The sequence below is a fragment of the Nerophis lumbriciformis genome, linkage group LG27, assembly GCF_033978685.3.
Source record: "Nerophis lumbriciformis linkage group LG27, RoL_Nlum_v2.1, whole genome shotgun sequence".
Taxonomy (NCBI): domain Eukaryota; kingdom Metazoa; phylum Chordata; class Actinopteri; order Syngnathiformes; family Syngnathidae; genus Nerophis; species Nerophis lumbriciformis.
In genome coordinates, this window is record NC_084574.2 from 7,981,980 (window position 1) to 8,008,668 (window position 26,689).

Consider the following 26,689-nt stretch of genomic DNA (forward strand, 5'->3'; position numbering starts at 1 on the left):
AGAACGGCAGCCATGCGAGTTCCTAACACTTTTAATAGAAAACCAATGAGAGACAGGCGTGTATGCATACAGTCTTTTTAGTTTGTTTTGAAACTGCGCTCACTAGAAATGAGGACTTACAAATACAAGGACCCCCAAACACATCAAAGAATGGTTTCATGTATTTGCACACGTAGTTTTGACAGCAAATCATACAGTATCCTGCTTGTGACCGCTAACTTCTTTTAATGCCATATTCTTTGCGTACATTGCGACTAATAGACATGCGTTTCTCTATTGTTATTGCCTCTGTTATTTCCTATAAAAGTAGTTGTTCCTCTTATACCTGTGACTTTCTAGCCATACAATATATCTCCCTCGATCACAAACGTCACGGCTCTAGTCTACAAACATTCCCAGATACTCACAGGAAGCGCCGTCCCGAGTACGGCTTTAACGTGGCATCGCTGTTGTGACCAGCGGGGGACAAGTACCTTGACCTCTGTGGCGGGAGGGTGAGGCAGTCTGAAATTGGCTCGACCGCTAGTCAAGGACAGAGGAAGGAGGGGGGCGCACGCAGCAGTTGGGCCGTCGCACGTTCCGCAGCATGGACCTGAACAGGTTGTGCTGCCGCCGCTTGTTCTTTTTGCCGGCGAGCGGCGAGTCCAGGCCGGTGATGGACTTGCGGAAGGAGGTCTGAGCGATCAATTTCCGCTCCTGCTCCTTGATTTTGCACTGCAGGTGGCTCTGGATGGCGAAACCCAGGGACTCCGGATCCACGGACGCGCCGTAGACCTCCCACGTCATGCCCTGCTCGTCCCAGACGACGTCGTGGACGCTCTTTCCCTTCTGCTTCTGGTCCTCATCCTCTTCGTCACTTCTCTCGGCTTCAGTCTTTTGCTTGCCGGAGTCTGGCTCCTTCGCTGAGTTTTTACCTTTCCGGTTTTCTTGAGGACATTTTGTTTCCACGCACTTGGACGGCATATTTGCCGGTGTGGATGTCTGGGTCGTGATGGCCTTGTGGACGAGTCCCGTCTTTCTAGGAACCGCCATCTTTGGAGATGGTCTTGAAGTGCGGTTTTTAGTCTCGCTCTCCTTCTGGTTGCTATGCTCAATGTTGATTTGATAAACAGGCTTGAGTTGGGAAGCTGCGGTATCTTTGGGCTTTACCCCGAGCTTGGCCTCATTTCTGGCGGGGCACATTTCCGCCTCGACGGTCAGCCTCTCCGAACGCGGGTCTGCAGAAGCCGGGAGTATCTGCGGTAACCCCGTCTGATGGAATCCCAAATTCCCATCAGCCTGGTAGATGACGGCGAGGCTCTGCACCTCCTCCGGGGCGCCAGCGTTCAGCCTGAAGGCCAGCAGGCTTGGGCTGGTGGAAACGGCTTTGCTGCAGGTGCTAGCGACCACCTGGACTTCTACGTCTCTGCTTTGCTTGACCGGAGTGGATGACAGCGAGGAGGTCATCGTCGAGGCCTCCTTGTAGAGCTTCCTGAGGGGTTCGACCTGCTGGACAGCCCTGTCGACATGCTGCAAGGCATCCATCTGCGAGGGTTCTGGCTGGTGATGGTCTACGGATACGTCTCGGCTATTAGTCAAAGGCGAGTTTGTGTTGAGTTGGAGCGACTCTTGAAGACAAACAGAGCGCCTCCGTTTATGATTGGTTTCCTTTGGACTCTCTGACGTGCTTCCTTTATCCGGTGTAAGGTGTCTTGACTCGCCAAGTTTTGCCGAGATATTCCGCGGTGCGGTTTTGACCACCAGCTTGTCCTCAGGCAACGTCTTTGCGGCAGTGCTTAGCACAGAAACGTGGCTTTTGCAGATGACGTTTTCCTCAGTCAGGCTTAAGAGGTTGCTAATATTAGCATTAGCATCTCTCTGCTGGCCTCCTGCATCAGACAAACTTTGACTCGACAAGTCCGCCGTCGTTTTAAGAGTTCCATCCGGTTGGACGGACGTTGCTTTAGGTCCCGTGATGGGTATCTGATCCTGATTGTGTTCCGATGTATTGGAAACCTGGGAGAGTTTCAAGTTGGGTTCCTTTACCCAGTTGGCATTGGCTTCCTTATTAGCAAGCGTGTCCAACACAGGCACCACCTGAGGCACCATCTGGACGGTCACTGTCTGTTTTGGGTTGGACCCCATGCTGGATGGACGAAGTCAGTCTTGTTGTTGTAATCCAGACGTGCACTCCCCTATGGAAGGGAAAAAAAACAATTAATCAAGCAAACTCATAACATGATGTGCACGGAATTAACTCTACTGTACTTGCATCTCCAAAGGAGAGGCTTCGCCACATGTCTTTAAATAAAGCTCGGAGCTCTGCCAACTCTCCACCAGTCAGCTACAGACGGACGCTTGATCATTTTGGAGGTTTTTTTCAGCGGATAGGCTAACCTAGCAAAATGTTATGTGACTTCAGTGTTAGCACTGTAGCTCACGCAGCTACGGTAGTGTGTTGCTCACGTTTGTGTCCTGCTGTGCCGCCCATTCACTTTCCATTACAGTTTTTGGGAAGACCTTCTGCAAATTCAGGCATCTCAAAATAAAAGGCCTGCCATATCTGGCCTGCGGGCCGTAGTTTGGGGACCTCTGGGATAGATGTAAAAAAAAATGGTAATTTTGAGAATTTTTTTTTACCCGGGACTACCCTCAGGCTGGATTTTGGACGCTGGCGGGCCGTGGTTTGGAGACCTTGAGGTATATATTTAAAAAAAAATTCGTGTGAAAAAAATTATAATTTTTTTTTTTAATGATAATTTAAAAAGTTATAATTTAAAAAATATATGTAATATTTTAATTCGGGACTAGCCTCGGGCCGGATTTTGGACACTTAAAAATACAAAAAATATACATATATATTTTACTCAGGCTACCCGCAGGCCAGATTTTGGACAGTGGCGGGTCGTATCTGGACCGCAGGCTGTAGTTTGGGGACCTGTGGGATAAATTAAAAAAATTATAATTTAGAAGAAAAAAAACGCTAGTGTGCTGTATCTGGACTGTGGGCTATGGTTTGGGGACCCCTGGGATAGATTTAAGAAATTATAATTCTGAAAAAAAAATGACAAACAATATTTTTTTTACTCGGTACTACCCTGGGGCCTGATTTTGGACGCTGGCGGGCCGTGGTTTGGAGACCTCTGGGATAAATTAAAAAAATTATTATTTAAAAAAATACAAATAATAATATTTTTTTAAATCGGGACTAGCCTCGTGCAGGATTTTGGAAACTATGCTTTTATATATATATTTTTTTTACTCAGGACTACCCGCGGGTCAGATTTTGGACAGTGGCGGGCCGTATCTGGCCAGTGGGCCGTAGTTTGGGGACCTGTGGGATAAATAAAAAAAATTATAATTTAGAAAAAAAATATATATTTTTTTACTTGGGACTACAATGGGACCGGATTTTGGACGCTGGCGGGCCGTGGTTTAGAGACCCCTGGGAGAGATTAAAAAAATTATAATTAAAAAAAAAATAATAATAATAATTCGGGACTAGCCTCGTGCCGGATTTTGGAAACTATACTTTTATATATATATATATTTTTTTACTCAGGACTACCCGCGGGTCAGATTTTGGACAGTGGCTGGCCGTATCTGCCCCGCGGGCCATAGTTTGGGGACTTGTGGGATAAATTCAAAGAAATTATAATTTAGAAAAAATAAAAATATATAAAAATGTTTAACTCTTGACTAGCCTCGTGCTAGATTTTGGACGTTGGCGGGCCGTAACTGGCCCGTGGGCGTTAGTTTGGGGACCTCTGGGATAGATTAATAAGATTATAATTTAGAAAAAAAAAAAAAAAATTTTTTTTACTTGGGACTACAATGGGGCCGGATTTTGAACGCTGGCGGGCCGTGGTTTGGAGACCCCTGGGATAGATTTAAAAAATAATCATTAAAAAAATATATATGTAATTTTTTAACTCGGGACTAGCCTCGGGACAGATTTTAGACATATATATATATACATATATATATATATATATATATGTATACATATATATATATATATATATATATATATATATATATATTTATTATTATTTTTTTTTTTTTTAGGCTACCCGCGGGCTAGATTTTGGACAATGGTGGGCCGTAACTGGCCCGTGGGTCGTAGTTTGGGGACCTGTGGGATAAATGTAAAAAATTATAATTTGGAAAAAAATAAAAAATATATCTTTTTTAAACTCGAGACTAGCCTTTTGGACACTTAAAAAATCCATGTATCCATTTTCTACCGCTTATTCCCTTCGGGGTCGCTGGAGCCTATCTCAAAATAAAAAATAAAATAAATAAAATTATTTTACTCAGGCTGCCCGCGGGCCAAATTTTGGACAGTGGCGGGCCGTATTTGGCCAGCGGGCCATAGTTTGGGGACCTGTGGGATAAATTAAAGAAATTATAATTTAGAAAAAATAAATAAATAAATGTTTAACTCTTGACTAGCCTCGTGCTGGATTTTGGACGTTGGCGGGCCGTAACTGGCCCGTGGGCGTTAGTTTGGAGACCTCTGGGATAGATTAATAAAATTATAATTTAGAAAAAAAATAAACAATTTTTTTTACTTGGTACTACAATGGGGCCGGATTTTGAACGCTGGCGGGCCGTGATTTGGAGACCCCTGGAATAGATTTAAAAAATAATAATTAAAAAAAAATATATGTAATTTTTTAACTCGGGACTAGCCTCCGGACAGATTTTGGACATATATATATATATATTATATATATGTGTTTTTTTTTTGTTTTTTTACTCAGGCTACCCGCGGGCCAGATTTTGGACAATGGCGGGCCGTATTTGGCTCGTGGGTCGTAGTTTGGGGACCTGTGGGATAAATGTAAAAAATTATAATTTAGAAAAAAAAAAAAATAGATATTTTTTAAACTCGAGACTAGCCTTTTGGACACTTAAAAAATCCATCCATCCATTTTCTATCGCTTATTCCCTTCGGGGGTGCGGGGGGCGCTGGAGCCTATCTCAAAATAAAAAATAAAATAAATAAAATTATTTTACTCAGGCTGCCCGCGGGCCAAATTTTGGACAGTGGCGGGCGTAGTTTCGGGACATGTGGGATAAATTAAAAAAATAATAATTTAGAAAAAAAATAAAAATAAAAATGTTTAACTCGGGACTAGCCTCTGGCCGGATTTTGTTCATCTGGCCCACGGGCCGTAGTTTGGAGACCCCTGATCTAGAGCATTCAGCATGGCTTCCAAAAGCAAGCAGGTGCTTCACTGAATAGACATGTGTGCCTGTCTGTCACCATGGAGCAAATATTGATGGGAGACATCCGCGTTGTCATTGCACGCCCTCCGCTTGGCTTTCCATTGAAAGCTGACGATTTAGGCTCCAGCACCCCCCGCCACCCCAAAACGGACAAGCGGTAGAAAATGGATGGATTTAACCTGCGTGCAGCAGGTACATGATCACAAAACGGAAAGAACAGTGATAATAAAGGAGAAGTGAGGTAACCTATTCTTGCAGTGTTGACATGCAGGCCAGTAAGGTGTGCTGCCGCTGCTTATTACGTGTGACCTTGCGGGTGCACGCAGCATCACAACACGCACTGTGGAAACAAGAGAAAAGGGGACTTACCTTTAGACGTGAGGGAGAAAGCACCGCTTTAAAGTCCCTTGAAGGCGCGCTGCAGCTGTGTCCGTGGAGTCCTCACATGAATATGAAGGGGAAAACACAGTCTCCGTGGCATGCAGACACGCCCTCCTGCAAGATACTCTTTTTTTTTTTTTTTTTGTGAGGAAGAGGAGGAGATGCACCGCACACAATCCACGCTGCAGTGACTCACCGATAAGCAGGCTTGTCACTAAAGATCGCAGCCTTTTTACGCGAATGAGAGAAGAAAAAACACGCTGAGTGGCATCCCCCCTGGTATAGGCTGGTCCACGCACGGTGCGACGGAGTAAAACGCGAGAAAGAGAGAGAGAGAGAGAGAGAGAAAAAAAAACACGCATGATGAATGGATGAGGGCAGGATGCTTCATTCACCCACTGTGACTTGTTTTTATAGATGCAATAGTGCAACATTACAGTGCAAAAAAAACCCAAACCTTCCAAATACAAAAAAAAACGGTTTTAGAAAAAATATCAATTAGAATAATACATTCAAACCCTTTATTTATTGAGTCACAAATATTGAAATTCAACGATTTGGTGCATTTGCAAACATCTAAAATGACGTACAAAGCAAACTATAACCTGCTAGTCAGGAATGTACAACAATTCTTCTCAACAAAAGAGGTGAACTATAACCTTAGAGGAAAATCTCATTTAAAACATTTGTATGCACGTATAACACTTTAGAATATCAGTATGTGGAATTAATTAATTATGTTTCCCCTCGGGGATTAATAAAGTACTTCTGATTCTGATTGGATTAACCCAGGGGTCCCCAATCTACGGCCCGTGTATTAAAAAAAAAAGAAGTATATATTAGAGATGGAGTCCGGATTATCCGCGGGTCGAGCGGTTGAAATAAAAAAAAATTAGATTTTATCCGCGGGTCGGGTCGGGCGGTTGAAATTTAAAAAAATTAGATTTTAAATAGATTCAGGCGGGTGGCAGTTAAACCAATTCGGAAATATATATACATAGTTAAATGTTGTTACCCACATACGAAAAACGAGCAGGCACCTGCAGCATATGCCACAACAGAAAAAGAAAAAAAAAAGAGATGGCAACGCCGGCAGCAAACGTGGTACGCGACAAACTAAAAAAGGGAATACTAAAGACCAGGGGGAAAAAAGGCCAGAAAAGTTCAGCGTGGACTCGTTTTTATGAGGTTGTAAATCAGGATGATAGTAATGCTGGCTACGTGATTTGCAAGAGCTGAGACGCTGTTTATGTCTACGACAGTCACAAAACCGGGACATCTAACATGGTGCATCACATTTGTGCAAAACCCCGAACCTCCACAAACACCCTGAGCATGAGCAGTTTCGTCCGCCGTGATCCCAGAAGAGTGCCACAGGATGTTAAAACAAGATAGAACGCAGCTGCCTGCAGCAGTTTGAGTGGCGTGAGCGCGCTTGGAGGTGCGCTCAGCGCGGCTCCCAGATGATTGCGCACTGGTGTGCGTCTGGGCCGTGACAGGGTGGCACGCATTGAATGTCTCTGCTGAATTTGGATCAGTCTCCTTTCTTTAACAGGCAAAAGCTTTATAACCTCACTAATGCCTTGCATCGTCTATATTAGATATATAACAACGGGCGGGTGGCGGATGGCGGGCGGGTGCGGTTTTGATTAAATGTTAGTTCGGGTGGATGGCGGATGGTTGACGACTTTTGTGATGCGGTTGCGGATGAAATAATTGCCTATCCGCGCATCTCTAGTATATATATATATTATTTTTCTTTTTTTGGATCGGTCCTTTTACTAATCCGTTTTCTACCGCTTGTTACTCTCGGTGTCTCCTAGCCGCTCAGGCTCACGCTCAGTGGCTTTGTGGTTAGAGTGTCCGACCTGAGATGGGTAAGTCTTGAGTTCAAACCCCCGGCCGAGTCATACCAAAGACTATAAAAATGGGAGCCATTACCTCCCTGCTTGGCACTCAGCATCAAGGGTTGGAATTGGGGGTTAAATCACCAAAAATTATTCCCGAGCGCGGCCACCTCTGCTGCTCACGGCTCCCCTCGCCTCCCAGGGGGTGAACAAGGGTGATGGGTCAAGTGCAGAGGACAAATTTCACCACACCGAGTGTGTGTGTGACAATCATTGGTACTTTAACTTTAACTTAAAATTGTATTTTCCCATCGATAACGTGACATCATCACGCTTGCGCGCTCTTTCAATCAATCATTGCGTGAGAAATATATATATACACAATATGTAATATACATATATATATATATATATATACTACCGTTCAAAAGTTTGGGGTCACATTGAAATGTCCTTATTTTTGAAGGAAAAGCACTGTACTTTTCAATGAAGATAACTTTAAACTAGTCTTAACTTTAAAGAAATACACTCTATACATTGCTAATGTGGTAAATGGCTATTCTAGCTGCAAATGTCTGGTTTTTGGTGCAATATCTACATAGGTGTATAGAGGCCCATTTCCAGCAACTATCACTCCAGTGTTCTAATGGTACAATGTGTTTGCTCATTGGCTCAGAAGGCTAATTGATGATTAGAAAACCCTTGTGCAATCATGTTCACACATCTGAAAACAGTATAGCTCTTTTTCAAAAGCTACAAAACTGACCTTCCTTTGAGCAGATTGAGTTTCTGGAGCATCACATTTGTGGGGTCAATTAAACGCTCAAAATGGCCAGAAAAAGAGAACTTTCATCTGAAACTCGACAGTCTATTCTTGTTCTTAGAAATGAAGGCTATTCCATGCGAGAAATTGCTAAGAAATTGAAGATTTCCTACAACGGTGTGTACTACTCCCTTCAGAGGACAGCACAAACAGGCTCTAACCAGAGTAGAAAAAGAAGTGGGATGTCGCGTTGCACAACTGAGCAAGAAGATAAGTACATTAGAGTCTCTAGTTTGAGAGACAGACGCCTCACAGGTCAACAACTGGCATCTTCATTAAATAGTACCCGCAAAACACCAGTGTCAACATCTACAGTGAAGAGGCGGCTGCGGGATTCTGGGCTTCATGGCAGAGTGGCAAAGAAAAAGCCATATCTGAGACTGGCCAATAAAAGAAAAAGATTAAGATGGGCAAAAGAACACAGACATTGGGCAGAGGAAGACTGGAAAAAAGTGTTGTGGATGGATGAATCCAAGTTTGAGATGTTTGGATCACAAAGAAGAACGTTTGTGAGACGTAGAACAACTGAAAAGATGCTGGAAGAATGCCTGACGCCATCTGTTAAGCGTGGTGGAGGTCATGTGATGGTCTGGGGTTGCTTTGGTGCTGGTAAGGTGGGAGATTTGTACAGGGTGAAAGGGATTCTGAATAAGGAAGGCTATCACTCCATTTTGCAACGCCATGCCATACCCAGTGGACAGCGCTTGGTTGGAGCCAATTTCATCCTACAACAGGACAATGACCCAAAACACACCTCCAAATTGTGCAAGAACTATTCAGAGAAGAAGCAGGCAGCTGGTATTCTATCGGTAATGGAGTGGCCAGCGCAGTCACCAGATCTGAACCCCATTGAGCTGTTGTGGGAGCAGCTTGACCGTATGGTACGCAAGAAGTGCCCATCCAACCAATCCAACTTGTGGGAGCTGCTTCTAGAAGCGTGGGGTGCAATTTCTCCAGATTACCTCAACAAATTAACAGCTAGAATGCCAAAGGTCTGCAATGCTGTAATTGCTGCAAATGGAGGATTCTTTGACGAAAGCTAAGTTTGATGTAAAAAAATCTTATTTCAAATACAAATCATTATTTCTAACCTTGTCAATGTCTTGACTCTATACTCTATTCATTTCACAACGTATGGTGGTGAATAAGTGTGACTTTTCATGGAAAACACAAAATTCCGGATGGATTCTATGTCATGAAAAACGTCCTTCCCTCTATCCAGAATCGGAGTGACTTTACTAATCCCCGGGGGGAAATTGGGATTTTCAGCACAATCCCATTTAAAATCAGACAAACATTACAGGAAGACATAAAAAGGATCGCTGACGTCGCGCCTTACAAAACAAGGTGAGAAACAGGTAAACGTTGGGGAGGCGGGCGGGAGAGAGTAAAAAAATATTCAGTCAAAGGCTGGACTCCAGGGAAGGGGTCCAGACTGAGGCCGAGGGGAAAAAAACTCATAGCCATAGCACACATAAACAAGCTACATAGAATCAACAAAACTTGCAACAGAGGGGAGGGAGTGGGAGCTACGGCGGATGGCTGCTGCTGTATGAGCGCTACTCAGCCGTCCATCGCCCCTAAGGGGAACCCCTGACCCCTAATAGATGCCTGGCTATCTCTGCAGGTGAGCACAGTACTTTTCACACAAAAGTTTACAACGGTAATATTATATTGTATAATGTTTTTGGAAGAGAACATTTGTTGTGTCCTCTTATATGTGCCAGTGCGGTATGATACTTGAAAATGGTATGTAACTAAACACCACAAGCCCCAAGATAATTATTATAAAGCGCTCCGTCTATCATCCGTTCCCATTTTGTAGTATAATCATCAAGTGCAATGACGATATGTGCTCAGCACACACACACACACACACACACACACACACCCTGAGGAGGTCTTTCTCCACCGGTCAAGCAAGAGTGCACTGAGTTCCATTTAGTGGAGGTCAGCAGCAGAGTGACATGCACACTTTGATTACAACACAGTGCATTGTGGGTCAGCCGTGCACTATTGTTTACTTCGGGGGTGGGCCAGAGGTTAGAAGTGAATTAGGGAGGAGTCAGGTGAGTGTGCACTGCAAAAACTGAAATCTAAGTAAGATGAAATATCTCAAATAAGGGTGATATTTGCTTATTTTCTGTCTAATAAGATAATTCTTCTCACTAAGCAGATTTCATGTTAGAGTGTTTTACTTGTTTTAAGTGTTTTGCTCCTAAATGATCTCAGTAAGATATTACAGCTTGTTGCTGAGATTTGATGAGTAAAACATGCTTGAAACTAGAATATCAACTGTTGCAAAGCTGCGTCATCAACACTCACAAGTATAAAACTACTTTTTTTAAAGTAATAATTTCTTATTTCAAGCATGAAAAAAAAAATCATGACTGACACAATTGTGTCTCATAATTAAAACAGATGACAGCCAAATGGACTTTGCTGTTTTATTTTCAATGAAACAATAAAAAATAGGTACTCATATAGTAGTACAGTTAACACAGTACAGTAAACTGACAGTTAATATTTAAACATTTAACAATTTCTAACAATTTTGAACAGATGGATGGATAGTTCATGCACTTTCAGGTAAATTCCTCAAAATCACAATCAAAACATTTTTGGCCGGGGGCAGGGCTGTATATATGTGCGCTAATTGACTGAAAGAGCACGCACTTGGCGCGATGTCATGTTGTCGATGGAAAAACGCATTTTTTTTATACCATACGATTTGCCTTAGCAGAAAGGAGACTCTGAGAGTAACAAGCGGTTGCCTTGTTGCCTTTCCATTAAGAACAATAAACTAGTTTTTAGTATAAGTTTGCTGGTTTCAAGAAATATAATGCCGAGCGCATATCATTATGTCAAGATAATGGCACTAGCATTTACTTCATTTAAGAATATTTTTCAACATATTGAGCAAAAAGGTCTCTTTTTTTTCTACCAAGAAAAGTGCACTTGTTATTAGTGAGAATATACTTATTTTAAGGTATTTTTGGGTTCATTGAGGTTAGCTAATTTTACTTGTTTTGGAAAGTCTTGACAAGCCAAATTGTGTTGTTCTATTGGCAGATAATTTTGCTTAGTTCAAGTAAAATACCCCTAATTTTTGTATTTTTTTTTTCTTCTTGTTTTTGAACACTGACTTTTTGCAGTGTGCTTGTGTTGAGATGAATGAGGCAACAACAACAACCAACACACACACACAAACAATATGGAACCACTGAACCACCTAAGAGACACGCCCCAACTCAGTCGGCTTCATGCTCGAGGTTGTCAGCAAACTGTGAAGAATAATTGGAAATCCACTATGAATTACTGTTAGGTGGACACAATCACTGTATGTGACATTTTTAGACTGCAATCATGTGTTGTTGTTTTTTTTAAATGACACACAAGGTGTGATCAAATGGTGTTCATGGCGTCTTAATTTTGTTTCCATTACTCCAAATATACAAGAGGTATAAGTAACAGTAACAAATTCTTCCCTCAGGCCATAAGTGTCACATTTAGGTCGCAGCTTGCTGCGGGGTTCGTTCTCCCGAAATGCAGACGGACCACTACGAACATGGCGTGCAGGTTGGAACATTATTTATTCCACAAAATATCAAAGTAGTACAAAAAAACGGAAAACAAGTCGCACTCGAAGCTAATGCTACTATTAGTATGGACTATGGACAAGAAATAAACACGTAACGTTGGCATGAAACAAACAACTTAAGTAGCAGGGTTGCGTGAAGCAAATAAAACTCACGTGGACGCGGCATGAAGCGAACAAACAGCATAAACTATGGCATTGCATGAAACAATGACACCAGCCCAGCTGACCGGCAATGGCAGGCTTAAAGGGGAACATTATCACCAGACCTATGTAAGCGTCAATATATACCTTGATGTTGTAGAAAAAAGACCATATATTTCTTTAACCGATTTCCGAACTCTAAATGGGTGAATTTTGGCGAATTAAACGCCTTTCTATTATTCGCTCTCGGAGCGATGACGTCACAACGTGACGTCACATCGGGAAGCAATCCGCCATTTGGCCGATGATTGCCAGATTTATTTTCCCATGGCACAAAATAACACGGTTCAACATCTTATTGACTGCCTGCACGACATCAAAGTCTGGCTTTCAGCTAACTTCCTGAGCCTAAATGAAGATAAAACAGAAGTTATGTTGTTAGGTCCAAGTCGCTCTCCCTCCCCCAACGTTGACCTCGGCACTCTGACCCCGTATCTCAGCGACTGTGTCACAAACCTGGGGGTAAAGTTTGACTCAGATTTTAAATTCGAAAAACAAATCAGCAGCGTCGTTCAAAAAAGCTTTTATCAATTACGCCAAATAGCGAAAGTGAAACCGCTTCTATCAAGACATGATCTTGAGAAATTAATCCACGCCTTTATCTCGACTCGTCTTGATTACTGCAATGCCCTGTATGTAGGCATTAGCCAGGCCTCCCTCGCCCGCCTGCAGCTCGTGCAGAACTCTGCTGCTCGTCTGCTAACACAGACCCGCAGACGTGAGCACATCACCCCTATTTTAGCGTCCCTTCACTGGCTCCCTGTGCGTTACCGAATCAATTTTAAACTCCTTTTATTTGTTTTTAAATGTCTAAACAACCTCGCGCCAACCTATCTCTCCGACCTCCTTCAGCCTTACTGCCCCACCCGATCCTTAAGATCAGCCGATCAGCTGCTGTTGACGGTCCCTGACACAAGGCTGAAGCTTAGAGGTGACAGAGCTTTCGCCGTTGCTGCTCCCAAGCTCTGGAACGACCTACCCCTGAGTGTTAGACAAGCCTCCTCTCTTCCTGTTTTTAAATCTCTCTTAAAAACATACTTTTATTCCATGGCTTTTAACACTGAGTGATATCCATCCTGCAATGGCGCCCCATAATACACCTGCTGTGACCCTGTTTTTATGTTTTTATTTATTCTATTTTAATTATTTATTTTTTATCGTGTTCTGTTTGTGTTGTGTTGTGTTTGCTCGGTACTCGTTTTATCTTTTAACCTGTTCATTGTACAGCACTTTGGCTACCCCTGTGGTAAATTTTAAATGTGCTTTATAAATAAAGTTGATTTGATTTGATTTGATTTTCTCACTTTCGTCGGTGTGTTGTCGGATGGTGTAACAACACGAACAGGGACGGATTCAAGTTGCACCAGTGGCCCAAAGATGCGAAAGTGGCAAGAAATTGGACGAAATTTGTTCAAAATACGAGGCTGTGGGGAAAGCCGACGAAATGGTCAGTCGTTTGTTCCGCACACTTTACCGACGAAAGCTATGCTACGACAGAGATGGCAAGAATGTGTGGATATCCTGCGACACTCAAAGCAGATGCATTTCCAACGATAAAGTCAAAGAAATCTGCCGCCAGACCCCCATTGAATCTGCCGGAGTGTGTGGGCAATTCAGGGACAAAGGACCTCGGTAGCACGGCAAGCAATGGCGGTAGTTTGTTCCCGCAGACGAGCGAGCTAAACCCCCTGGATGTCCGCTTCTACTGTCTCTTATGCCACCGAAGATGATCAAGAGAAGAATATCGGCCCTAGCTTCCCTGGCCTGCTGACATCAACTCCAAAACTGGACAGATCAGCTTTCAGGAAAAGAGAGCGGATGAGGGTATGTCTTGGATTGCATTGTTATGGTATTGCTGTGTATTGTTTTGTTGGATTGATTAATTAAACAAAAATTGAATTGAATGGTGGAGTTCAAGTACCTGTTCACGAGTGAGGAAAGAGTGGATCGTGAGATCGACAGGCGGATCGGTGCGGCGTCTTCAGTAATGCGGACGCTGTATCGATCCGTTGTGGTGAAGAAGGAGCTGAGCCGGAAGGCAAAGCTCTCAATTTACCGGTCGATCTACGTTCCCATCCTCACCTATGGTCATGAGCTTTGGGTTATGACCGAAAGGACAAGATCACGGGTACAAGCGGCCGAAATGAGTTTCCTCCGCCGGGTGGCGGGGCTCTCCCTTAGAGATAGGGTGAGAAGCTCTGCCATCCGGGAGGAGCTCAAAGTAAAGCCGCTGCTCCTCCACATCAAGAAGAGCCAGATGAGGTGGTTCGGGCATCTGGTCAGGATGCCACCCGAACGCCTCCCTAGGGAGGTGTTTAGGGCACGTCCGACCGGTAGGAGGCCGCGGGGAAGACCCAGGACACGTTGGGAAGACTATGTCTCTCGGCTGGCCTGGGAACGCCTCGGGGTCCCACAGGAAGAGCTGGACGAAGTGGCTGGGGAGAGGGAAGTCTGGGCTTCCCTGCTTAGGCTGCTGCCCCCGCGACCCGACCTCGGATAAGCGGAAGAAGATGGATGGATGGATGGAATAATAAATGGAAAACATTTTTAAAAAATAATCGATTTTTTAAAAATGAGAATCGATTCTGAATCGCACAATGTGAGAATCACGATTTGAATTGGAATCGATTTTTTCCCCACACCCCTAGTATTTATATTATTCACATGTGAATAATGCTGTAAAATAGACTGTATTTATATTTATTCACATGTAAAAAAAAAATACTTAAGTGTTTATTGTCTATTGTGAGCGAACTGTGGTGGCAAATCCCCCCCAGGGATCAATAAAGTACTTTCTATTTTATTCTATCTATATCGACACTAGATGGCGCTGCTGCAGCAACATCCAACTCACCAAAAAAAAGAAAAGGAGCGCCTGCGACGTTCACAAACGTCACGTAAACGGACCCACATCACACACTAGTTGTTTGTTTCATTCAAAAATGGCAACCGGTTTTCATATGTTGACAATAATTACATAAGTACACAAAAGGAGAAAACATAAACTTGCAAATGTCACAGTAAATTATACAGGTTGTTCAAATTAAATTAATTTAATCCGATTTGCGTCCGTGGCCCTGAACGCCACACCAGCTGACATTTTGCTAACAGTCCGCGTTGACTACACACAGCTTGTGGCTGAATATAAGATTGGATACAGTTTCGTTTTAATAATAGGATAAGAAGGGTAAGAACCACACACCAACATAAGAGTTTAGGTCTCTTTGAACAATTTATTTGGAAAAACGAGCGAACAAAGCTAGCTGCCGGTAGCAAACAGACAAGCCGTTGTCTGGACGACGCTTTCACTGTCATTAATCAGTCACTGAAGGCTGTTAGCTCCTTTATAAAGTTTTTAACAAGTAGTGATGTAGATATGTATCGACATGAAAGTGCAGTGAACACGATAGTTTACTCACACGGCTGTGACGTCGGCTCAGCGTTTTGTGTTTACGCTAGCATTTATTAGCATCGATGCTAGTCCAAGATCACCATTGTTGTGGCAGCCAGCAGCGGCGTGTTAGCAAGCCTCACTGCGCATGCGTGCTTTGGGTGAAGGGCCAACTTTCTGTGAAGTTTCTCGCTTTGCATTGATTGGTTGATTGATTGATTGAAACTTTTATTAGTAGATTGCACAGTTCAGTACATATTCCGTACAATTGACCACTAAATGGTGACACCCGAAAAAGTTTTTCAACTTGTTTAAGTCGGGGTCCAAGTAAATCAATTCATGGTACAAATATATACTATCGGCATAATGCAGTCATCACACAAGTTAATCATCAGAGTATATACATTGAATTATTTACATTATTTACAATCCGGGGGGTGGGATGAGGAGGGTTTGATTGATCATCAACAATTGCATCATCAGAGAAATGGACATTGAAACAGTGTAGGTCTGACTTGGTAGGATATGTACAGCGATCAGAGAACATAGTGAGTTCAGAAAGCATAAGAACAAGTATATACATTTGATTATTTACATTTGATTAATTACAATCCGGGGAGGTGGGATGTGGTGGGGGGAGGGTGTTAGTCAAGGGTTGAAGTTGCCTGGAAGTGTTGTTTTAGTGCGGTTTTGAAGGAGGATAGAGATGCCCTTTCTTTTACACCTGTTGGGAGTGCATTCCATATTGATGTGGCATAGAAGGAGAATGAGTTTAGACCTTTGTTAGATCGGAATCTGGGTTTAACGTGGTTTGTGGAACTCCCCCATATCCATCATAATGTGGTTTAACCAGTGGCGGGCCGTGCGTGATATTTGACTTTAATGATTAGCTCTCAAAATACCATAATTGATGTCACCACATGACCATTGCTGGAGAAATACTATACAGGAAAAAAAATGTACACCCTACTTCGCATTGAAACACATCAACAGTATACGAAACGGGTTATTTTCTGGCGCATTTTAAAAATAAATTATAACGCATCAGCAATTAAAACATATACCGTAAATGTATCTGCTTGAAACACAACAGTATACGAAACGGGTTATTTTCTGGCACATTTAAAAATAAATTATAACGCATCAGCAATTAAAACATAAACCGTAAATGTATCTGCTTGGCTTATGGAACTTCCGGTCAATAAAGTTTGGACGGCGTGGCGCAGTGGCAGAGTGGCCGTGTGCAACCCGAGGGTCCCTGGTTCAATCCCCACCTAGTACCAACCTCGTCATGTCCGTTGTGTGCTGAGCAAGACACTTCACCCTTGCTCCTGATGGGTGCTGGTTAGCGCCTTGCATGGCAGCTCCCTCCATCAGTGTGTGAATGTGTGTGTGAATGGGTAAATGTGGAAGTAGTGTCAAAGCGCTTTGAGTACCTTGAAGGTAGAAAAGCGCTATACAAGTACAACCCATTTATTTATCATTTATTCAAAGTACACACTTCTCAAAGATATATTAACTGCCCTGACCACACGATGGCGACAAATACCGTATTTTTCGGAGTATAAATCGCTCCGGAGTATAAGTCGCACCGGTCGAAAATGCATAATAAAGAAGGGAAAAACATATATAAGTCGCACTGGAGTATAAGTTGCATTTTTGGGGGAAATTTATTTGATAAAAGCCAACACCAAGAATAGACATTTGAAAGGCAATTTAAAATAAATAAAGAATAGTGAACAACAGGCTGAATAAGTGTACGTTATATGAGGCATAAATAACCAACTGGTATGTTAATGTAACATATTATGGTAAGAGTCATTCAAATAACTATAACATATAGAACATGCTATACGTTTACCAAACAATCTGTCACTCCTAATCGCTAAATCCCATGAAATCTTATACGTCTAGTCTCTTACGTGAATGAGATAAATAATATTATTTGATATTTTACGCTAATGTGTTAATAATTTCACACATAAGTCGCTCCTGAGTATAAGTCGCACCCCCGGCCAAAAGTATGAAAAAAACTGTGACGGTACAATACGGTATATATTTATAAAAAAAATAGTTTTTTTTTTAAAACTTGTTTAGCATATTTGAGTACCAAAAGAAGCACAATGTACTGTACTTTTTATTGTTTTGCATTTGAATTTTTTTTCAATTTTTTTTTTTTACATATTGATATTTAAAAATATATATTTACACAACATTCTGTTAGTGTTGTATAATCTTTTAGCATGTTTGAATGCATAGAAAAAACTGCTGTGCTCTTGATTACAGTGTATGTTTCATCATTTTCAGTATTCTTCACTTTTTTAGATTAATTTATTTTAAAAAATGTGTTATTCTGTTATAAAAAAAAAAAAAACCTCTTATCATCTTTGACTACCTTGGAAAGCACAAAACAGTCCATAATCCTGTAGATGTGATTATTATCTCTTCCTCCTATTTATCATTTACCTATTTTTACTGTGACCCCTTGTCTCTTCTCTTTCCCTTTTAGGAAACATGTTAGCATATATCTGGCAGTACGTCTACACATCCTACCTCAGGTACTGGCTGAAATGGCTCATTAGGCAGGCCACAGGCACGTGCGAGTTGCAGAGGATATGCTCGGGCTACAAACCGGGTGCCACCAGAACAACAAAAACAGGTGAGAAAATCATCCCGAATGTGACATTTCATCTGGATTTTGTCAGTTTTGTTTGTTATATATCATTTCTTGTGTGTCTGTGCTGTTGCAGAATACTCCGTGGAGTCTTCAAAGAGCAAGGTAAGCAGTCAGTGCCATTTCATGGTAGGCAGTAGGCTTTTACGAAATGGGGTCAGAGTTTTGCTATTAGTTTATCTTACGTAATACAGCGCATCGAGAGCCTTTAAACCCATCACACCTATCACTGGTGCAAAGGTCTTAGTTGTCCCAGTTGTGAACAGAATTCATCCTGATTTTTATCATCTGGAACATCTTGTCTTGTTAAACTTGGCCCGTGGTCTTCATTTTCGAAATATCACAAACCATAAATGAATACAGGGGCTTGTAAATAAGCTCACCGGACTCTTCTTTGGGTACCCCTTTATCGTGTATTGCCATAACATCTACATATACAGTACCTACTGCAGTATAGTAATGATCGAGGAATACATGAATCAAAAAGCATTTGCCAGGAAATGTTGTGCCTGACTGATAGAGATGGGAATCTTTGGGCACTTCACAATTCGATCCGATTCTTGGGGCGACGATTCGATTCAAACAGATATTCGCAAATTACAATATTTAGTATGAGTGTGAATGTTGTCTGTCTATCTGTGTTGGCCCTGTGATGAGGTGGCGACTTGTCCAGGGTGTACCCCGCCTTCCGCCCGATTGTAGCTGAGATAGGCTCCAGCGCCCCCCGCGACCCCAAAGGGAATAAGCGGTAGAAAATGGATGGATGGACAATATTTAGTATAGTAATTAAAATAAAACCTTTTCAAAATAGGGTATGAAAGGTTGCTGACATACGCCGTAAATGTGCTGCAAGTAAGCATATTTTTTTAAAGTGTATTATTTAAAAAAAAAAAAAAATACATTGATTTTAGTAATTAATGAATCGATTTAGAATCGGAATAAATAAGATTTGGGATTTGGATGTGAATTGATTTTTTTTAGCACCAACGTTTGACCATTTACAAAATTAGTGATAATGTATGTATTAGAGATGCGCGGATAGGCAATTATTTCATCCGCAACCGCATCAGAAAGTTGTCAACCATCCGCCATCCACCCGATGTAACATTTGATCAGAACCGCACCCGCCTGCACCCGCCCGTTGTTATATATCTAATATAGACGATGCAAGGCATTAGTGAGGTTATAAAGCTTTTGCCTGTTAAAGAAAGGAGACTGATCCAATGCAGCACAGACATTCGCGTGCCACGCTGTCACGACCCAGACGCACACCAGTGCGCAATCATATGGGAGACGCGCTGAGCGCACCTCCAAGCGTGTCTCGCTGCCGGCGACGGCCGGGTATGGGCCCGACGCTCCAGCGCCATCCATTTTCAGGGCTAGTTGATTCGGCAGGTGGGTTGTTACACACTCCTTAGCGGGTTCCGACTTCCATGGCCACCGTCCTGCTGTCTATATCAACCAGGGTGAGCCCCACCCCTTTCGTGAGCGCACTGCGCGCGGAGTGACCCCTGTTACGCGCCCCCGGCAACAGGGGTGGCGGGCAGGTAAGCTGCGCGGGCGGAGCGCGCGGAGTGACCCCTGTTACAAGCCCCCGGCCACGGGGGTGGCGGGCAGGTAAGCTGCTTACCTGCTGCGCGTGACGCCGGCCACGGCGAAGGCGGACGAGGCGGGGTGTCGGTGCGGTGGGCGCGGTGGTGACCCTGGACGTGCGTCGAGCCCTTCTCGCGGATCGCCTCAGCTACGGCTCCCGGTGGGGCCCTCTCGGGGGAAGGGGCCTCGGTCCCGGACCCCGGCGAGGCGTCCCTTCTCCGCTCCGTAAAAGTGTCCATCTCTTTTCTTTTTTTTTCTTCTGTTGTGGCATATGCTGCAGGTGCCTGCTCGTTTTTCGAATGTGGGTAACAACATTTAACTATGTATATATATTTCCGAATTGGTTTAACTGCCACCCGCCTGAATCTATTTAAAATCTTTTTTTTTTTTTTATTTCAACCGCCCGACCCGCGGATAAAATCTAATTTTTTAAAATTTCATCCGCCCGATCCGCGGATAATCCGCGGACTCCGCGGTTGTGCCCGCAAACTGCGCATCTCTAGTATGTATGTATATTTTTTATTGTAATAAATATTACTGATCAGCATTTTCAATCCCCTGTTGTTTTTGTATTATTTATACATGTACTCTTAATATATTATATGTAATACATTTTAATATAATCAGTTGCAGGCTTACATACTGTACATTACCTTTTGCATTATATTAATATTATGTGTTGTCTACCTTGAACTTGGGCAGCACGGTGGAAGAGGGGTTAGTGCGTCTGCCTCACAATATGAAAGTGCTGAGTAGTCTGGGGTTCAATCCCAGGCTCGGGATCTTTCTGTGTGGAGTTTGCATGTTCTCCCCGTGACTGCGTGGGTTCCCTCCGGGTACTCCGGCTTCCTCCCACCTCCAAAGACATGCACCTGGGGATAGGTTGATTGGCAACACTAAATTGGCCCTAGTGTGTGAATGTGAGTGTGAATGTTGTCTGTCTATCTGTGTTGGCCCTGCGATGAGGTGGCGACTTGTCCAGGGTGTACCCCGCCTTCCGCCCGATTGTAGCTGAGATAGACTCCAGCGACCCCGAAGGGAATAAGCGGTAGAAAATGGATGGATGGATGGATACCTTGAACTTTTTTTTGTCATCACCTGAATTAAATGAATACATTGAAAATAATGAAAAATAGTTAAATCATTTAGAAAATCTTGATTTTTGTTTTTACCACTTTTTTAAAAAGTTTTTTTAAACACCTGCGTGCACACTTTTTTATTGTATCCATAATTCATCACACTGATGGTACTGTTACCTACTATACTTGATATGCTTTGCCCAATCACAGTATCGGTTTTATATTTCACCTTTTCTTTCTTGGTTTACATCACACAGTAGGGCTGCAGTATTTTGAGAAACAACTTAATTGGGATTTCTATATCTTATACACAAACATGCATACAACTACAAAAATAACAAGTGAAGGAATACATGTCATTTTTAGACTTTCAATCAACAGATTGTTGTCTCAAGGTGCCACACAGAATGATATGCAATAATTTACTTAAGGTGGCTTTATGCAGACAGACTTGCTCTTAAACTGAACAAATAAGCAATAAAAACTATACAGTGTTTATAATGTAATGTAATCATAATATATAATCCTAATGCAAGTAACCATTTAAAATGATATAAACTTTTATTTGTCATTACTGTAGAATTGTCCACCATTGTACTGTAGTTGGTAGGTAAATAACTGTGTTACACTATATAAATAAATAAACAAAAAAATAAAGTGGACTCATTTCTGTAAGCAAAAATTTAACTTATATCGAACATCTTAACGTTTTTTTTTTCTCAGTCGGAAAATTGAGGTCGTATGTTGTCTTTTTGTTTATTGCCATCACGGCATTCACGCTGTGTTGATGGGCTCATATTGCCCATCCAATATGAAGCTGAAATATTCCCACAACAGGACATTTGGCTTTGTAATCATATTTTGTCCTATTATTTTTACTTTGTGGCACTTTTCCACCTGGGGGTCGCGAGTAGGGAGGCTCTGTGTGTGTGTGTGTGTGTGTGTGTGTGTGTGTGTGTGTGTGTGTGTGTGTGTGTGTGTGTGTGTGTGTGTGTGTGTGTAAGTGTAAAGCTGGCGGTTCGGTTTCTGCCCACCGAGACAAAGATCATGAATGACTAAAAAGAGGGCTCACTGCGTTCAGTTAGTTCTACTGTTAAAGTAAGGCGCTCAGGCGCTGAGAGCGATGCACAGTGAGAGGCTCAACAATTCTGATTGGCAAACATGGCTGTCACTCAAAAGCCAGTGACAACGGAGGAGAAAATAAATGATCAGCCTCTTGCAGTTACGTTATCGCACTAATTAAAACTTCCATGTCGATTAATCGTGCAGCCCTGTCACACAGTATGTTTTTCTTCCTGTACAGCTACTAAGAGGTGCCCTGGAATGCAGCCAGGAGACATTGGAACAATGCGTGGACCAAATTATGAAGGAGAAGCGCGTCAAAGTACAGACTAATCCCTTGTAAAGCTGCACACTCTACTCAAAATAATGCTGAGTCCAATATTATTGTGTTTTTTTTTTAAAGTAGCTGATCTCTTTTTTTTTCAGGTTCAAAGAGAGTTTGCATACATCTCTGCTGCAGATAACAGGATACAAAAGCCTGTACATGTCCGTGGAAGACACCAGGAAAGAAGTGTTCTGCTCGGACAGCCAACAACATGAGGCCATGCTGCTGAAGGTACTACAAACTGTACAGCAAAGTGAAACCTCTGAATGTTGATTACAGTCCTGCTGATTGTTATGGAAGTAATCTGTTACAGGGTCACACTGTCGCCATCATAAAACCTGTATTATCTGTACAGGTAACATTTACAACATTTGTAATTGACATAAAATAGTAAAAGTAAATTAACAAGCGACGACACGCATTAATGCTTACCAGTCGCCTGCCGGTGCTGGCAGCGAAGTGTAAAATTGAGTTTTATAAACAATAAAAATGACAAAGAACGACGGTGTAACATAGGAATAATTTACGTTTCATCTATTCGATATTCAATATTGTGCAAAAAGAACCATTTTGAAATACAAACTGTACACTGTACACAAAGTTGAAAGACACAAACATGAACGTTGTTTTACATTACAATTATTTGTTACACTGTATATATATATATATATATATATATATATATATATATATATAAATATTTTGAAGTAATGAATACTATTAGAACATTTGAGCATTATGTTTGTGTTCAATTACAGTAAGTGTGTTTATCCTAAACATTCTTGCCACTTACCGTATTTTCCGCACTATAAGCTGCACCTAAAAACCACAAATTTTCTCAAAAGCTGACAGTGCGGCTTATAACCCGGTGCGCCTTATATATGGATTAATATTAAAATTCATTTTCATAAAGTTTAGGTCTCGCAACTACGGTAAACCGCCGCCATCTTTTTTCCCCGTAGAAGAGGAAGCGCTTCTTCTTCTACAGTAAGCAACCGCCAAGGTAAGCACCCGCCCCCGGCTTATAGGTGAACAAAGTTTTGAAATATGCCATTCATTGAAGGTGCGGCTTATAACCCGGCGCGGCTTATAGTGCGGAAAATACGGTAATTTTACACAGTAACATTTATAAGTCTTTTTTGGGGGGGAATTATGCCACAATAATATCGTACCGTGGACTTAATATCATGATATCGTACTGTGAGATTTTGATGATGTTTCATCCCTAATAAACATATATACACACATATATGTATATACACACATATGTATATGTGTGTGTGTGTGTGTATGTGTATATATATATATATATATATATATATATATATATATATATATATATATATACACACACACATTTACCCACACACACACATATAAACATGAGTGTACACATACATATATATATGTGCACGTTACTAGATTATTATAGTTACATAAGTTATCGCTTTAACAGTAGTTAATGGGGTGCACAAAAAATCGATTCACATCCAAATGTGTATGTATGTGTGTGTGAATATATATATATATATATATATATATATATATATATATATATATATATATATATATATATATATACACACATACACACACACACACACACACATGTATATTCAATGTGTTTTCTTTATTTTCATGACTATTTACATTGTAGATTGTCACTGAAGGCATCAAAACTATGAATGTGGAGTTATGTACTTAACAAAAAAGGTGAAATAACTGAAAACATGTTTTATATTCTAGTTTCTTCAAAATAGTCAGCCTTTGCTCTGATTACTGCTTTGCACACTCTTGGTATTCTCTTGATGAGCTTCAAGAGGTAGTCACCTGAAAGGGTTTTCACTTCACAGGTGTCATAGTTTTGATGCCTTCAGTGACAATCTACAATGTAAATAGTCATGAAAATAAAGAAAACACATTGAAATGAGAAGGTGTGTCCAAACTTTTGGCCTGTACTGTGTATATATACAGGTAAAAGCCAGTAAATTAGAATATTTTGAAAAACTTGATTTATTTCAGTAATTGCATTCAAAAGGTGTAACTTGTACATTATATTTATTCATTGCACACAGACTGATGCATTCAAATGTTTATTTCATTTAATTTTGATGATTTGAAGTGGCAACAAATGAAAATCCAAAATTCCGTGTGTCACAAAATTAGAATATTGTGTAAGGGTTAAATTTTGAAGACACCTGGTGCCACAAACTAATCAGCTGATTAACTCAAAACACCTGCAAAGGGCTTTAAATGGTCTCTCAGTCCAGTTCTGAAGCCTACACAAACATGGGGAAGACTTCAGATTTGACAGCTGTCCAAAAGGCAACCATCGACACATTGCACAAGGAGGGAAAGACACAAAAGGTTATTGCTGAAGAGGCTGGCTGTTCTCAGAGCTCTGTGTCCAAACACATTAATGGAGAGGCAAAGGGAAGGAAAAACTGTGGTCAGAAAAAGTGTACAAGCGATAGGGATCACCGCGCCCTGGTCAAGATTGTGAAAAAAAACCCATTCAAAAATGTGGGGGAGATTCAGAAGGAGTGGACAGCTGCTGGAGTCAGTGCTTCAAGATCCACCACCAAGAGACGCTTGAAAGACATGGGTTTCAACTGCCGCATACCTCGTGTCAAGCCACTGTTGACCAAGAAACAGCGCGCAAAGCGTCTCACCTGGGCTAAGGAAAAAAAGAGCTGGACTGCTGCTGAGTGGTCCAAAGTCATGTTTTCTGACGAAAGCAAATTTTGCATTTCCTTTGGAAATCAAGGTCCCAGAGTCTGGAGGAAGACAGGAGAGGCACAGGATCTACGTTGCCTGAAGTCTAGTGTAAAGTTTCCACCATCAGTGATGGTTTGGGGTGCCATGTCATCTGCTGGTGTCGGTCCACTCTGTTTCCTGAGATCCAGGGTCAACGCAGCCGTCTACCAGCAAGTTTTAGAGCACTTCATGTTTCCTGCTGCTGACCTGCTCTATGGAGATGGAGATTTCAAGTTCCAACAGGACTTGGCGCCTGCACACAGCGCAAAATCTACCCGTGCCTGGTTTACGGACCATGGTATTTCTGTTCTAAATTGGCCCGCCAACTCCCCTGACCTTAGCCCCATAGAAAATCTGTGGGGTATTGTGAAAAGGAAGATGCAGAATGCCAGACCCAAAAACGCAGAAGAGTTGAAGGCCACTATCAGAGCAACCTGGGCTCTCATAACACCTGAGCAGTGCCAGAAACTCATCGACTCCATGCCACGCCGCATTAACGCAGTAATTGAGGCAAAAGGAGCTCCAACCAAGTATTGAGTATTGTACATGCTCATATTTTTCATTTTCATACTTTTCAGTTGGCCAACATTTCTAAAAATCCCTTTTTTGTATTAGCCTTAAGTAATATTCTAATTTTGTGACACACGGAATTTTGGATTTTCATTTGTTGCCACTTCAAATCATCAAAATTAAATGAAATAAACATTTGAATGCATCAGTCTGTGTGCAATGAATAAATATAATGTACAAGTTACACCTTTTGAATGCAATTACTGAAATAAATCAAGTTTTTCAAAATATTCTAATTTACTGGCTTTTACCTGTATATATCAGGGCTGCAACAACTAATCGATTAAATCGATTCAAATCGATTATAAAAATAGTTGCCGATTAATTTAGTCATCGATTCGTTGGAACTACGCTATGCGCATGCGCAGAGGCTTTTTTTTTCTTTCTTTTTTTAATACTTTTTTTTTTATATATATCTAAACTGCAACATTTACAAACAGCTGAGAAACAATAATCAAAATAAGTATGGTGCCAGTATGCTGTTTTTTTTCCAATAAAATACTGGATAGGATAGAAATGTAGTTTGTCTCTTTTATTCGATTATTAATCGATTAATCGAAGTAATAATCGACAGATTAATCGATTATCAAATTAATCATTAGTTGCAGCCCTAATATATATATATATATATATGTGTGTGTATTAACTGTATAATTAATTGTGCTGACCAGGGCTTTTAGTCGGTTTAGTTTGTTGTCTTCATTATTTGCTCTACCGGATATATTCTGGTGTTTTTTGTAATCTATTCCTATTAATCTATGCAATTTATAACCTACTCTATTTATATCCTATTCAATTCAAATGATTACGTGCATACTATTTTGTTGTGGTACCAGCTGGGCTAAATGTTGTGCCATCTTATGTGGGCTGCTATGACAAAGTCTTTTAAATGTAAAACATAAATACAATATACTTAGTCTTCATCTTAATGACAAAGGTGTTTTTCCCCCCAAAAGTGTAAAAAGAAGTTAACCACTGTTAAATATAAAAATAATACAATGGTGCCTTTTGTATAATTCTTCTTGCATAAAAAAAAAAATCCCCACCAAAACACGCATATAATCCCTTGTTCTTTTGATCATCAGTCATGATTGCAATTTTTAATGTTTTGTGCAAGTTTATGAGGCATTTCTTTCCACTGAAATCCTGCTTGGAAAGTACAACTTCAAGG

General features: G+C 41.5%; 2 protein-coding genes across 3 annotated transcripts in view; one reads left to right on the forward strand and one right to left on the reverse strand.

Annotated features, from left to right (window-relative positions):
* gprin3b (GPRIN family member 3b) lies at nucleotides 1-15,580 on the reverse strand. 2 transcript variants are annotated; one of them, XM_061922916.1, is made up of 3 exons: nucleotides 15,487-15,580; nucleotides 5,461-5,554; nucleotides 1-2,174 (listed from the first exon to the last, which is right to left on the reverse strand). In XM_061922916.1, exon 3 carries the CDS (start codon nucleotides 2,122-2,124, stop codon nucleotides 523-525), a length of 1,602 nt encoding a protein of 533 aa, XP_061778900.1. In that variant the 5' UTR covers nucleotides 2,125-2,174; nucleotides 5,461-5,554; nucleotides 15,487-15,580; the 3' UTR covers nucleotides 1-522. The 2 variants fall into 2 exon arrangements, with proteins under 2 accessions (XP_061778900.1, XP_061778899.1); XM_061922915.1 differs by lacking the exons at nucleotides 5,461-5,554; nucleotides 15,487-15,580 and adding an exon at nucleotides 5,584-6,079.
* The window catches only part of elmod2 (ELMO/CED-12 domain containing 2), a 15,289-nt gene continuing 3,677 nt past the window's right edge, over nucleotides 15,078-26,689 (forward strand). Inside the window, exons 1-5 of the mRNA XM_061922917.2 lie at nucleotides 15,078-15,254; nucleotides 17,968-18,117; nucleotides 18,209-18,237; nucleotides 22,108-22,205; nucleotides 22,293-22,422. Coding sequence (XP_061778901.1) covers nucleotides 17,973-18,117; nucleotides 18,209-18,237; nucleotides 22,108-22,205; nucleotides 22,293-22,422 — 402 coding nt within the window. The 5' untranslated portion in view covers nucleotides 15,078-15,254; nucleotides 17,968-17,972. The remainder of the gene's footprint in view (nucleotides 15,255-17,967; nucleotides 18,118-18,208; nucleotides 18,238-22,107; nucleotides 22,206-22,292; nucleotides 22,423-26,689) is intronic.